This window comes from Pelobates fuscus, chromosome 8 (assembly GCF_036172605.1).
Source record: "Pelobates fuscus isolate aPelFus1 chromosome 8, aPelFus1.pri, whole genome shotgun sequence".
Classification (NCBI taxonomy): Eukaryota; Metazoa; Chordata; class Amphibia; order Anura; family Pelobatidae; genus Pelobates; species Pelobates fuscus.
This window is the reverse complement of record NC_086324.1, coordinates 151,444,280-151,459,740: the sequence shown is the minus strand read 5'-3', so window position 1 is coordinate 151,459,740 and position 15,461 is coordinate 151,444,280. Positions and strand designations below refer to the sequence as shown.

The following is a 15,461-nucleotide window of genomic DNA, read 5'->3' as shown; positions in this document are numbered from 1 at the left end:
TTTTTTAAAGATTTGATAGATACAGTACAAATCATTTTTTTTTTTTTTTTAGAATAATTTTACATTTTTTTATGCAAAAATATAAAATACGGGAGTTTGAAAAGCTTATCTTACAGTATCTAATCAAACAAGTTTTAAATTGGGCATTCAATGAAAAAAATAGATTTTTAAAAAAAAGGCTTGTTGATACCCCATTTTCTTTTGTTAGTCTCTTTGTACTAAGAAAGAAAATCAATATGTTGTACGCCATCAAAATAAGAAAACCGCAAGTCTTTCACCGCTGTGTAGAATGAAAAGGTAGAAAAATATTTCCATCGCTTTTCCCTAAAACTATATAGTTGATCTGCGAACTGCAAATTTAAGGTCAAACTAGCCAATCTCTATAGTTAGCTGAGCATTATTTATTCAGAATAATTTATTTTACATTATTATTTATTATTATTGCCATTTATATAGTGCCAACAGATTCTGTAGCGCTTTACAATATTAAAATGTTAAATCCCTTTTTAGTTCCAGTTCTAGCGAATAAAACCTCTTTATAAATAAATCGAATGAACCTGTTTATAAATAAATAGAATTCTCTTTAATTCTATCTCTTGATGTCATATCAGCCGTTCGCACACCGCTTTATTTATTTGCTTATTCCGAGTACCAGCAATTTCAAGTGGTGAGTATTCCAAGGAAAATCCTATTAATCTGCAAGCTGGATGTCGTAACCTAAAACTGCATTATTAATAGTGTACAGAACGAGTCAGTCGTTTCCATTTGTCATTATAACAACGTGAAGAGGAGAGGGTTGGCATGTCCTTTTTACAATAATGTAGCTTCATGTTTTCCTGCTCACTTGAGATATAGGTCAATGGTTTTCCCCTACACTCACTTTTTTTTTTTTTGCCATCCCTTATATTCTACCATATATAAACGCTTGAGCAGAGAAAGCAGCCCCGCTGCGTATATAGCTGATTTTTGACCAGGAGAAGAATCCCATTCAGAAAATAGATGTCAGAAAGGCAATAAATCCCCTGGATTAGCCATTAACTCTTGCAAAACATTTACTGGGTTATTCACAAAAATGTAAATTGTTTTGTATTCAAAGCAAATTCAAATGGAATTTCCAATTTTAGACCAAATTAGTCAAAATGGAAAAATTCTCAAGCTTTGTTTTCAGTTCTGCTATTTTGGCCTTAAATTTGAAAGTTCACTTTGAATACCAGGCAGCTTACCCTTTTTTTTTGATAATAATCATGTCAATTCTCAGCCCCAGCCTCAACAGCACTGAGTGAGCTTCTATTAATACAGGATATTAATCAGGCCAAAACAAATGCATTAAAGTTGCATTGGTTCCTGGCGTGTGCCTTTAAGGCACCAGAGAGCCATGGTTCCTAAACAAAGCACTTTATTACCTAACGTTTGTGAATATTTTATGTATGCTGCAGTATTCGTAAGGCGCCAAGATATTCCACAGCGCAATACAATTTGTGAAAAATACGGTACAATACAAAAGGTAAAGTGAGCTGAGATCTAGCCACTGGAACTAATTTAAACAAAGCTAGTAGATAGTTTGTGAGCTTCTGACATTACGGCTTTATTTTTTTACCACAAGAGGAAAAAGTCTTAAATTAAAGGGGCAAAGGTTTAAAAACAATATCAGGACATTTTACTTTACTGAGAGGGTAGTAGACGCATGTAGACGCCTTCCAGCTGAAGTGGTAGAGGTTAACACAGTGAGGGAGTTTAAGCATGCGTGGGATAGGCATAAGGCTATCCTAACTATAAGATAAGGCCAGGGACTAATGAAAGTATTTGGAAAATTGGGCAGACTAGATGGGCCGAATGGTTCTTATCTGCCGTCACATTCTATGTTTCTGTATAAGCTTACAATGTAGCATAAACTGTAAATCTTGTGCAAAGTACATGCCAGATACACCCAGGCTTTAAAAAAGCCTACAAGAGAAAATTCCAAACTTTTTGCTGGAGACTCTTAAGTCGGGGTGATTAAATATTATCATAGCACAGTTTCTGCTAATTGTTTGGCATACGTGTTTTCACACCCGCTTTTATTTTATCAGTTTAAAAAAAACAAACAAAAAAAAATATTCGGTGGAACAAGGCATTTTATATAATCACTATTTGGTTTTCTTAGGTTTTTTTTTTATTTTTTTAATCCCTTTTCCTGGAGATGAAGGTTTATCTCTGTATACCAGTGAAATCCAGTTATTCTTCTCTTTTTGGCCTACTGTTCATCCATCATCATATGAACGCACCGAGAATATGTAAAATGGCAGCCAGATGTCCTAAAAAAAAAAAAAAAATATTTTTAAAATAAGGAGGAGGATAAAAGGGAAAAATATGGATACTTGGCTCAGAATAAGCTGTTCTGCTTTGAGTCAAACGTATCTTTTTATTTTTAGGGAGAGAAACAAGATGGAGTCATTGACTCTTTTTGTACTGCATCACACTAGCTAGTCTGGCTTCCATACCATTGATGTCAATATGGTCCTGCATTAGTTCAAATCTTGAACCTTGTCGTCTCAGAGCAGGCTTTACTGACTGAGCGACGACTTTTTCAGTATCCATGATCCGAGTAAACTATACCATGGTGTTCAATATATCTTTTATAGGGTTACTCCAACCACCATGACCACTTGTGCTTTTTGAAGTGCTTGTGGTGGTTGGAGTTTGTATGTGCAGTGTTTCAGCTTTAAACTCTTCCCATACTGAAATATCGGAACATGTGTGCCGGGGACTAGTTACACCCCAGGCACATGTGACTTTGGCAGCCCAAAACGTGTGTTTTGTGCTTAAAATCTGTCCATCGTCTGCACACACTGCATGTTGGACACGGACATATTGAGCTTCCCCTCCAGGCATGGTTTGTAAGGGGAAGCCTGGATGTCCCCCTCCCTTCTTGTGTGCAGCCTTCCCGCCTACCCAATAAGCTCAGATTTCTTTATTTTTTTCCCGTCTCCCTACCCTTCACGTGGGCCAATAAAATGTTTCTCTACGAGCAGGCTTTATTAAACCTTACATGGCTGCCGTGACCTCATAAGAGGGCATGGAAAGCCGCGTCTGGAGCTGCGCCCGGCGCTGGCTTTCAGGTAACTGAAGCCCCTTTTTTGTGTCGATGAGGTTCATTCTTTTTTGTGTGTGTGATTATAATAGATGGGGATGGTGTTTCTTGTATTTCATTTGAATTTGAGGGTAGAAATATAATAATAATTTTTTTAAAAAAAATCCTTTTTTTGCTTTCTTCTCTCAGTGCTGGCATTGCTGTTGGTTTCTATGGAAACGGGGAGACTAGCGATGGCATCCACAGAGTGACATATTCACTCAGACATGTGGACCGCACCGTGGCTGGAATCCAAGATCGGGTAAGTAGAAAAAAATAAATCCGTGTTTAAAAAAAAAAACAAAATAAAAAAATTCTCTTGGTTGCCATGTCAGCTGAACTTCATTCCAAGTGTGAACTGTATGTAACGTGAGACACAGACCTCATTCAGACATAGCATTTTACTGTTCCACTCACAAAACGATATGGCTGCGTTACAAATTGGAACTCCATGCAGCCAACAAGAGTGCTCATGTAACGATCTTTAAACCTATTGTTCCGAATACCCATTTGAAAACCAAATTGCAAAATGTAAGCTACAATAACCAAACTATGGAGTATTTTATCGAATACACTATTGTAACCTAAATATTGCAATTTACTTTTCAGTTTGCTAATTAGCAATTAAAACCACTGTGAAAGAAGTGTCTGGATTTTACATAAAAATCATTGAATAGAAATAATTTGTATTCCTCGCCAAGTGTTTACAGGGACAGTAAAGCCTGTGTTTATTTTCTGGACAATACAGGCATATCTCTTAAACTGCTGATCTTTTGAGGTTCCTCTCTGGCAAACAGACAATAACAAATAAGTTACCTTCTCAGCTAGGATAGTCAGACTGCCATACACATTGTTTGAAACAAGTAAGGATCTCAGACTGCTAACGGAAGGTTTGTTAGAGCTGTTGGTTTGGCATAGTCATTATTTCTTCTTATTATTATTACGATAGACTACTAAAGGCATCCAGACCAATTAATTTCAATAAAGTGGTCTGGGTGCAGTGGTCCTGTAGTTTTCTAGAAACTGCAATGTTTCCATTGCAGGGTTAACACAGCTCTAGCGGCTCTTCAAGGCAACCACTATAGGCACAGCCTAAAAATCACGGGTTCCACGATGTTGATACACTATGACAAAGGGTTCCACGGAAAAAAATTAATTGGGAACCCCTGCTCTAGGCCATTCCTACATTCCACTGTAGTAGTTATGGTGGCAGGCCTCCCCTTGCATTGTCCAACAGTAAGTGGTCAAACTTTTTTTGGAATGGCTTGACACATACAGGTTTCTCCTGTCTGGCATCTCTTCAGATATAACGAACATTCAAGTACTTCCTTCGGTATTAGATTTATCAATATATTTCCTGTTTTGCTGGAATTCATCGGATGAGCAAACAAGTGATTAAGAACCACTAGTCTATGGTCTTGTGTCATAGTAGGAGGTATCACCACCTCTAGGAAATGCCATAAATTACCACAGAGGCATAGCGTGGGGGGGTGCAGGGGGGGGGGCGGCTGCACCGGGCGCAACATCTGGGGGAGGGCGGCATTTTCCAGGGGGCGGCAAAAAAAGCTGCCCCCAAATGGCCAAGGCAAATGTCTTGTTAGCCTTGCGGCTAACAGACATGCCGGCGGGCTGCTAGGCTGGGCGGGCGGCATTGGTGGGCGGCCGTCGAGGGAGCACTTCCTCTGAGCTGTCTGCTCAGCTCCCTCGCGCGTCACAGAGTGAGGCTGGGAACCGGAATATGACGTCATATTCAGGTTCCCAGCCTCACTCTGCGACGCGCGATGGAGCCGAGTAGACAGCTCAGGGGAAGTGCTCCCTCGCCAGCCTGCCGCCCGCCAATGCCGCCCGCCTAGCAGCCACTGGACCACCAGGGAGGAAGAGAACCCCCTCCCCCCCCCCCCCCCAGCATTTCCAAAGGTAAGGATGCTGGGGGGGGGGGGGGGGGGTTACATTTAAAAAAAAAATGCGTTAAAAATGTGTGTGTGTGTGTGTGTATGTCTGTTAGTGTGTGTGTGTGTGTGTGTGTGTCTGTCTAAAAATCCACGGATTAGGGGGCGCAAATTACTTGCCTTGCCCCGGGTGCTGACAACCCACGCTACGCCACTGAATTACCATGAAAACAATTGACTTTTGCACCACAATTAAACTTTTTTTTTTTTTTTTATTCAAATATTGTACCTACAGTGAATGGGATTTCTATTTTTTTTCTTTTACCTTTTTATTAATAAATGTATTTCTTGCGTCTCAGGTCACTGTTACAAATGTAGCTTTGAACGAAACTGTGGATCCAAGTCTGGTGGAACTGGAATCTATGTTTGCAAAACAGGCAGATTACCTCCATATTGTTCAGAAACTTCAGAGCCTTCTCTATACTCTGGTTCAGCAGACCTCGGCGATCCCTTTCTGGAAAAATCCTGGCATTTCTCTGGACGATCTGGCAGCCCGGATAGATCTTTATGACTGGTATCGGTAAGCAGCTGACGATATTCCTCTCTAGAAATGCTCACATTGCTTATTACACAATCTTAGTGTATTATTTGTAAAAATTAAAAACAGTCAGTGCAATATTGTTGTGCTCCAGAGGGTAACAGACAAAAGGCAAGGTGGTATTAGAACAAAGTGTTATAACCAAATGACGCATTCTATTGCTCCAGACATGAGATTTTCTTTTGGATCAATTCATTCAATGACCTGAGGAACTGTCACTGGTGATTGAAATGTTGTTTTATGCTCAAAATACATGGCTGTTGAACCAAATCATTATTTTCCTTATTGCTCCTAAAGATTAGAAAAAAAATGTGGAAGTGTGCTAACATGTGTTTTATGTTAATCTTTTTGTGAACCATCAAGTCTATTGTGCTGATTTATAGAAAGATCTAATATCCTATTTATCGTAATATATAGAATTGTGTTGTTTGATTAAATATAAATAAATAATACGCAGTTATCTTGGTGACAAGAAGTGAAACTTTATTTTTTATTTTTTTTTAATCTCCCTTTATAGCAGAAATACAGGCATTTATTCATTAAACCAGGAACATTCGATAGTTGACAAAGGGTTTTTTTCAATAAAGACTGAATTGTAGTGAATTGAAGACCGATTGGCAACGTTTAGACAAGACCGTCAAGCTGTGAATATAGTCTTGGACTTGGATACATTTTGTAAATTGGCTACTTTAACCAACATTTTGGTTAAAAATGTGGTTTTTAATTCCGTTAAACTGTAAAATATATATATATATATTTTATTATTTTTTCTCCTCCTTTGGCCTAAAACAAAGAAATCCTTTGTCTGTTCTTGTCAGTCAATTAAAAAAATCAAGAGTCTTTTGTTTTTGTTTCTTTCTCCAGCATTTCAAGAAATATGCTGCATTGAAGGGGTATATATAATATAAATATTCTGGCTGACAAAGACAGTCAAAGCTCTTCTTAAACATTGAGACCTATTTGAAAAGTAAAATATTTTTGGTAAACCTATATTAAATACTACTGGCCGATCCCTAATTCTCAAAAGCAGGCTGGATTATAAAAGGACAGTTTCTCCTAAATCATGTGTCATTGGCACATGCTTTAGGGGCGTCTGTGAATTAAACCAGGTACTCTTAATCAGAAACAGGCACGTTGCATTGGTAGGTTATATGAAACACGCTGTTTAAAGCACGTTTGGGTTTACTTCTTCCAAAAACAGTTCTTTTTAATCATAGCCTTTTTTCTTTTTTTTTTTGTGTTGGCTTATTTTCCTGGCTCTAAGTGTCTACTAAAACCAACGGGGACTGGTGATTTTCACAGACTGACAGTGAGTTGGCGATGTAGTTGTTGTTGTTGTTTCTTCACTGTGTTAACAATTAATAGAAGACAGAACAGCAGTACTAGAGGCTTCTATAACGGCGCAAACGTCTTTGAATGTTGACGTCTAGTGGTCTGGGTCCTAACTTGGATTAATTCTATGGTTTTCGTTTTCTTTACATTCTGAGAGAGGGACTGTGTGGAGAGAAACACACTGTCTCTGTTTGCACAGCCCCTCTCAATGCATGTCACAAACCGCTGTAAATAGTAGAAGGTTCTCTGGAGTGTAGCTCCCACCACTCTTGGGCAGACTATATCTTGGTGCTTCGCTGAGATTGAAGGATACTGTATATGACCGTGTCACTCAAACCATGCTAATTTGCTTTTTACTGTACAGTGTGATTTGACCCACCGTGAGTACAAGTTTTGAAAACTTTACCTGCCCATCTCCTGCAGATCTGCATGTCTCTTGGAATGGCTTTTTGTCCTTATTTACTGAACTCTTGGTCAAAGTGATAGGCGTTTGGGTACTTTTGTTGAACTGGAGTGCTGGCATGATGTGAATAATGAAAGATTCGCTGAAGCTGTTTTCAGCATATGTCCCAAGAAAAAAAAGAAGCCTTGTCTATTGTCTTCTACTCTGATAGGATCTCTGATCTTGGCTTTAGTCCCATCTTAAAAAGGGATAAGTGAAGCTGCATACCCAAGAAGATTCTAAATATCTAGACTAGACTGTCACTTCCAGCACCTCAATCTGGCAACGATAAATGGGACACAAACCACAAGAGCATATCCAAAGCTTTTTTTTGTAGGGCTTTATTTCTAAAAGGTTGAATGCTGTTGTGCACCACCATATTCAATAGTAGCTTCATGATTTAGAAGAGTTCTTTGCCTGTTCTTCAAAGTTTCACCAATTTAATATTACCTTAACCATGTTACCTATTTAAATAACACGGGCCTTTCAGCACTAGTATAAACTATGGGTCGCATACTACCATCTATAGCCTGTGGACTGTGTTATTACAAGGTCCGTGGGTGAGGTCAAGCAGATCGCATACATAAACTTTGACAAAGCTGAGGACATCTCTAAAGGAATTTTTGTTTTTTAATAACTTACTGCTGCAAAGCACCTTCTCCTGCTATACACAACCTTAAATGCAGGGATAGCCATTCTAAAGATTTTTTCTGGGCGATGAGGTTCTGCAAAATCTGGCGATCTACCTTATGGCCATCCTTATCTTCCTTTGGTATTCTACACATTAAAGCGGCACTGTCATGCCGAACTTACCTTTCCTCAATCTGTTCCTCTTCTCCCCCTCTCTCGGGATCTGTTATTCTTTTCTTCCTGTCTTCTTTAGTTTTCTTTAAAATCATAAGACAAAGTAGGGACTCTGTCTTATGGAGGATTCCTCCGCTTGACCAGCTCTGACCAGCGGAGGAGCAAAGTGTGCTTCATTTCCGCTGGTCAGACCAATTTTCCCATGATCCCTAGCTTTCCTCCCAGTTCCCACAATGCTTCCTGTCAGTATTGCCGAACGTCCTTTCACTTAGACAGAACGCCGGCAAAACTGCCGAATTGCATCCTAACAGAATGAGCACTGTTTCTCCATTGGTGTTAGGATGCAATTCGGTACTTTGTTCGGATCGGAATTTCATTCAAATGAATGAAACTCCGATCCTATTCATTGCTGTGGCTGCATCTTGCAGCCGCTTAGTAGATAACTCCCTAATTCCCACGGTATCAGGGAGCTATCTACTAAAAGGCTGAAAGACCTAAATTGGTCTTTCAGCCAAATGTACTAATACTAAGTAAAAATGACTTGGTATTAGTAAATAATATGCCCCTACTCGCTATACCGCGAGTAGGGGCATGTCTAGTAAGCAGTGAGCAGCCTGTGGCTGCTCACTGTAAAAAAAAATAATAAAAAAAAAATATTGCCCCCCACCCCTAAACGACGGGTGGGGGCTGTAAAGTAAAATAAGGGAGGGAGACCTATTGTCCCCCCCCCTGAGCGGTGGGTGGGGGCCATAAAGATAATGGGGGGGGGACCTGCTGTCCTCCCCCCCGGCCCCCAACCCTGGGCGGCGGGTGGGGGCCATAATGGTAATAAGGGGGGGGGGGGGGAACCTACTGTCCTCCCCCCCGGCCCCCACCCCTGGGCGGCGGGTGGGGGCCATAATAGTAGTAGGGAGGGGGGAGGGGACCTACTGTCCTCCCCCCCGGCCCCCACCCCTGGCCGGCGGGTGGGGGCCATAATGGTAATAAGAGGGGGGGGGACCTACTGTCCTCCCCCCCCCGGCCCCCACCCCTGGGCGGCGGGTGGGGGCCATAATGGTAATAAGAGGGGGGGGGACCTACTGTCCTCCCCCCCCCCCCCGGCCCCCACCCCTGGCCGGCGGGTGGGGGCCATAATGGTAATAAGAGGGGGGGGACCTACTGTCCTCCCCCCCCGGCCCCCACCCCTGGGCGGCGGGTGGGGGCCATAATAGTAGTAAGGGGGTGGGGACCTACTCTTCTCCCCCCCCCCCGGCCCCCACCCCTGGCCGGCGGGTGGGGACCATAATGGTAATAAGAGGGGGGGGCCTACTGCCCCCCCACCCCTGGGCGGCGGGTGGGGGCACTAAGTAAATTCTCCCCCCCCCCATCAAGGTGACTAGGGGTGCCCAAGCCCCTAGTCACCCACCCCCCACCCAAATAAAAAATGCCCCTACCTACCCCCCTCACCCTAAAAAATAGTGAGGGGGGAATAAAATTGCTAACTTACCATTCGACGTCTTCTTTTTTCTAAAATCTTCATTTTTCAGCCCCAAAAAAGGCCAAATAAAAAACCATCATAGCCGTCGAACTAAAAATAAAATAAAAAACCCGAGCGCAAAAAAAAAAACCTGACGAAAAAGAAAAAACCCGAGCGCACAAAAAAAATAATCCATCTTCACCCATGGAGGGCTCCGCGCAGACTGAGCTCCGCAGGGCGGGGCAAGGCTTATAAAGCCCCTAGTCACCCACCCCCCATGTCCCCCCCCCCCCTACTACTATTATGGCCCCCACCCGCCGCCCAGGGGTGGGGGCCGGGGGGGGAGGACAGTAGGTCCCCCCCCCCTATTACTATTATGGCCCCCATCCGCTTCCCAGGGGTGGGGGCCGGGGGTTGGAGGACAGTAGGTCCCCCCCCCCTTTATTACTATTATGGCCCCCACCCGCCGCCCAGGGGTGGGGGCCTGAGGGGAGGACAGTAGGTCCCCCCTCATTCCCATTATGGCCCCCACCCGCCGTCCAGGGGTGGGGGCCGGCGGGGGAGGACAGTAGGTTCCCCGTAACCCCTTATTACCCTTTTTTTTTTTTTTTTTTTTTTACAGTGAGCAGCCACAGGCTGCTCACTGTTTAGTGGACATGCCCCTACTCGCGATATAGCGAGTAGGGGCATTGGGGAGATTTTAATCTCCCTTGTGCTATTATGGGGGTCATATTGACCCCCATAGAGTGAGGAGGGGACCTGGGGGGCTTATGAAGTGGTGGGGAGCACTGCTCCCTGCCGCTTCTGTCTTTACATATTGCAAGGAGGGAGCTGCACGCCGGTAGCTCCCTCCTTGTAATAAACCGAACAAACAAACGAACACTGATACACAGTGTTAGTTTGTTCGTCTGATTTTTTTCTATTCATTCATTCGTCTGTCTGATGAATGAATGAATAGGTGAAATTCCCGTTCGCATGTCCAGATGTTTCACTGGGCATGTGCGGGAATCTCAGGGCTATCTAGTGTGGGTAGATGACGTGTCCCACAGGGACTTCACCTACCCACACAAAGATGGCGGCGCCCTGAATATAGATCGGGGCAGAAAATAAAGAATAAAAAATAGGTAATGTGGGGGGCATAGGGGCATTTGGGGGTGACTAGGGGGTCGATTGGATGTAGTTGAGGCGGGAGGGGGGTTAATAAAAAAACGGAATTCGGCATGACAGTGCCGCTTTAAACTGGACGGTCAACTTAACCATAAACAAACACACTTTATTTTTATTGTTTGCCTTGCCATTTGTGAAACTTCCACTGTATTGTTAAAAATTCTAAAATAAGCAATGTTTAAAGAGGCAGTATTTAGCAATGAGATCTATTCCTTAATTGCATCTAATGTGTCCTATTACAAATTGTCCACTCGGACAATTCAAACTACCTTAACCCATATTAAACACTATGATTAGAACGCACTCTTCACACATACACTATTTGATTGGTCTAGTACTAAATTAACCATACCGGCGCTACACTTACTTGGTAACATTGTATCTTCTCTTTTTGTCTATAGGTGGTTGGGTTATCTGGGATTGCTACTTTTCCACGTCCTCATTTGCTTGTTGGTGCTATTTGGCCTTATCCGTAACTCCAAAGCCATCCTTGCAGGGTAAGTAGTCTTTATCATATTTTTTTCTTTTTTTTTTATTGTGCCCCATATTACATAGTAATGTACACTGAACATGCAAAAGATCACAAAATAGATCTCATTTATAATTTCTGTTCACTGAATACATTCTATTGGCCATGGTGGCTTTCTAGATCCAATTTCATTGCAATCACTGCTTGGTGTCATGGAAATTGATTCTTCTTTTTTTTTTTTTTTTTTTTTTTTTTTATATCTGTTTTAAACCGGGGTATAGAACCCAAATAGTGCTGAAATGTTTCATAAAATTTTCAACATTCCCTGTCAAACTGTATTGGTGCTTTGTCATTGGTTAACATGCTAACTAATACTAATGTGTTTACGGAGAAAGCCGTGTTGAAGCTCTGGAGATGCCTGCACACAGCTCCGTTCAGTAAATGGTGTATGCTTTGCAAAAACTGATAGCAGCTCCAGTATCAAGGGAAAAACAATTTATTCCCAAATTCCTTGCTGGACAGCAGTCTATTGCATAAGAACAGTTCACATTTAGCATAATGAGACTCTCCTGATTGGAGAATTTCTCTTGAGTGAGAGCGGCATGTGTCTGTAGGCAGATTAACTAAACAGTGCATCTGAGTTTTGTTTTTTCCCTAATTTTTTGTTTTTTATTCTTTCTTTTATTTGTGCAGTCGTTGAACAGAATACTAGCACTACCACAATAGCTGGTGCCAACATTTTTCAATCACAGATGTACATGTGGCTACATAGACATTGCACTTTTTTATATATGGTGAGATAATCAAGCGTAAAACCAAAGTTTCTCAATAATAAGATAACAGTAGCTCAGCAATACGATGTGAGGTGTATATATATATATATATGTGTGTATATGTGTATATGTGTAATATATATATATATATATATATATATATATATAATAAGTAATAAATGTAGGCTTGCACTCACGGTCTGTAGGTGGATAAAATTTCTTGTTTATTTCAATTCATTTAAAATATGGTTGCTGCCATTATCGTCAACGTTTCAGCCACTCCTGTGGCTTTCATCAGGACCAATTCAGCATAAAAGCTTTTATGCTGAATTGGTCCTGATGAAAGCCACAGGAGTGGCTGAAACGTTGACGATAATGGCAGCAACCATATTTTAAATGATTTGAAATAAACAAGAAATTTTATCCACCTACAGACCGTGAGTGCAAGCCTACATTTATTACTTATTATATTTTTTGGCTATGGCTTTTTGAGCACCCGGCACTTTATAAAACTTTGAGTGTGTGTGCTGGGAAACACTGCATATTATATATATATATATATATATATATATATATTTTGCCTAGTCTAGACTATGCTCTCGTCAGAGATGTGGTCTGGAACAATTTTTGTAGTGTAAGAGCATTTTCATGATTGTGGCGTATTTATAGGCTTAAACAGGTGTGTATCGTTGACAGGCTAAAGAAGTATGTTAGGTCACTGCGTTGCTATGTGGTAAACTGTAAAATACTAAACATAAAACATAAGGTTAACATATGCTGCATTATCTAGCCCTTTAGTGTGTGGGTGCTTCTCCTCGCTAGCCATCAGGTGTGTGTGAGGCTGAAAGTGGAACTTAGTGGCATTGTTGTCATGCTGTAGAGCCTGATGTATGAGCTACGGAGATATAAAAACCACTATAGCTAGTGCAAACATGTTGGTGTAAAATTAGAAACATACAGAAACAATAGGCCAGTACCAGTCTCTGATAGGGGCAGTGTGAGGTGTAGGGAGGTTATCCCACAGTGTCACGGTCAGCCAACTCCCGTCGGCGGTATATCGCAGTCTCGGTCTCTGTCGCCACTGGTGCTCGGGAGGTTCCCTCTTTCGCGTTGGGGTGTCTCCGTTGGTCCGACTTGATGATGTCGCCAATTTGGGCCTCGTGTCTCGCTTTTTCCACTGCCGATCGTGTGTTGCTGTGTTCTCGCTGAGTCTGTTGCTTGTCATTGCTTGTTTGTGTGTATAGCTTGATTAGTTTGACTTGGTCGCACTCTTGGCCCTGTTGGTTGGTGTCAGACTGCCTCTGGGGTCATTGGGTCTCCCCGAGCTTTTCTTCAGGATGGCACCCCTGCGGCACCGGCCATTCGGACGCCTGGAGCTTGCGAGAGCGTTTGCTTTCCACTGTGCGGTCACCCGATGTGGGCTTTATAGCTTGCCCTTTGCCTGGGTCTCCAGGTGGGGAGGTCGCATAAATGCCTCAAGCTTCTCCCAAAAGGAATCGAAAATTGCAGCCAGTCGGAGCTCTGTGTCCGCTGCCATGTGGGAGGCCTCACAGTCCGCCGCCATCTTGGAGGCAACGTGTGCCGGGTTGCCCCTCTGTGTTGCAGGCTTGGCCTTATGATAGAACTTCGCCGGGCTGCCCCTGTTGTCCAGGGGGGACCGGAATATCCCCCGCCGGTCAAAGCGGGGTGGGGGGTAGGAAGCCAGTGTGTCGAGGGGTCCGTGCGCGTCTTCGCTGTCGGGTTGAGCGGCCGCTTCTTTCCGTCTCAGCTTGTGAGGGTTCCCGGGGAGTGTTTGTCTCGTCTCGTCTCGTCTTGGGGGTCAGTAGATTCCCCCGGGTTTCCCCTGCCTGCATCGTGCCTTTTTGCCATTTGTGCTCCGGTTTGTGGGGTGTCTATCCCCAAATCAGTCGCTTGTAGTCGGAAGCTTGTAATCGCTCAATGCATTTAAAATATGGGGTAATTTTCTCCGTATAATTTCCCTTTAAAGGAGAATTGCCACTTCTAGGAAAATCGCACCGTTAAATAAAACATTTCCTTTAAACTCATATTAAAGATTTAACAAAATCCCATTCAGACATGTCCAAGCCAGTGCAATCAATGTAAATGAATAGGACAGATACAAACATTGTTTAATGTCTCCTATTCCCTATGCATAGGACAGAGGTTGTAACCATGATTGATACGCACTGTTGTATGATTAAGAGGTGTGGATTTCTATATGTGTTGTTTTTTTTTTTTTTGTTTTTTTTACAACTCGCAAATACTTTATTTGTTAAATATCAAGCATGAGTTTCCCCTTTAACCTCTAGTTGAACATAGAGCAAGTAAGCTGTGACCAGCACCACCGCCACTCTTACCATGACTGTCCTTGAGTGCCCGGTTACAGACTATAGACAAAAGGATATGAGGTCATATTCATGTTGCAAGTAAGCAGGCATCAGGAATGGGAGTTATAGTTTTACCAAAAGCTGGGGGTTAAGCCAACCCTGTACTCATTATGCATGGCTCTGAAATGCAAAACTTAACTTTAAATGTCGCTCCGTCGCTCCATTGCTCCAGCTCATGGCGAAGCGCGGTAATGATTTCCATTTTCAATAGCCACCAATTTTTAATTTGATTCTTAATATTCAATTTATTTTATTTTATTTATTACCATTGAATCTGTATGTTGTGCACCGCTGAGCTTTCTGTTATGTCACCAGTCACCCCTCCTTTCTCCTGTGAAGTCGCACTCCCTCCGGCGGAGAATTTTAACGATTCTCTGTTTCAGTGTTACAGTGACAGCTGTTTTGAAGTATTTTTAGGTATGTAAGTAGGTGCAGGAGCCAAACAGATGCTCAAAGTAAGCTTTTTGATATCAGGTCTACAGCAAGAGGATGAACCATGCAGTTTAGTTTTAAGTGTAGTTGATCGACACAATAAAATACAAGCACTAAACATATGCATTTGTTTTTTGTGGGTTTTGTTTTTGCTTGACCAATAATTACAAAGAACAGCACGATCTATTAAAGGACAGCTGTCACTTCTATATAAATTACACCTTTGAATATGAAATTGAAAATCACCTTAGACTTGTTACCTTTTTGTCACACGGTTTTCTTTTAAATTCTATTAAAAATGTAAGCAAATCACTTCACAATCCAGTTCCTGTCAGGCACAGCAACTGTATTCATTGCAAATCAAGGCGTGAAGTAGAAACCTTAATTTCCCCTCTTCTCTGTATGCTTTCGCTATGCTGACCATCTCGTTCAAAGGACAGAGCTTATAACATGACTGATAGGGCGCTAAGATGGAAGGGCCCATTGCAAGATAACTAGATATCAATTTCTGCATTTTTTATTTTTTTTTTTTATTTTTTTTTTTTTTATAGGAGTAAGTCAATGTAAAAATAAAATTACCAACAAGTGACCGTTCCCCTTTCA

General features: G+C 42.1%; 1 protein-coding gene across 2 annotated transcripts in view; it reads left to right on the top strand.

Annotated features, from left to right (window-relative positions):
* Positions 1-15,461, top strand: part of TTYH3 (tweety family member 3) — a 102,619-nt gene that overhangs the window by 43,535 nt on the left and 43,623 nt on the right. For both annotated transcript variants that reach the window (XM_063430437.1, XM_063430436.1), the window contains exons 3-5: positions 3,260-3,371; positions 5,358-5,578; positions 11,199-11,294. In XM_063430437.1, coding sequence (XP_063286507.1) covers positions 3,260-3,371; positions 5,358-5,578; positions 11,199-11,294 — 429 coding nt within the window. The remainder of the gene's footprint in view (positions 1-3,259; positions 3,372-5,357; positions 5,579-11,198; positions 11,295-15,461) is intronic.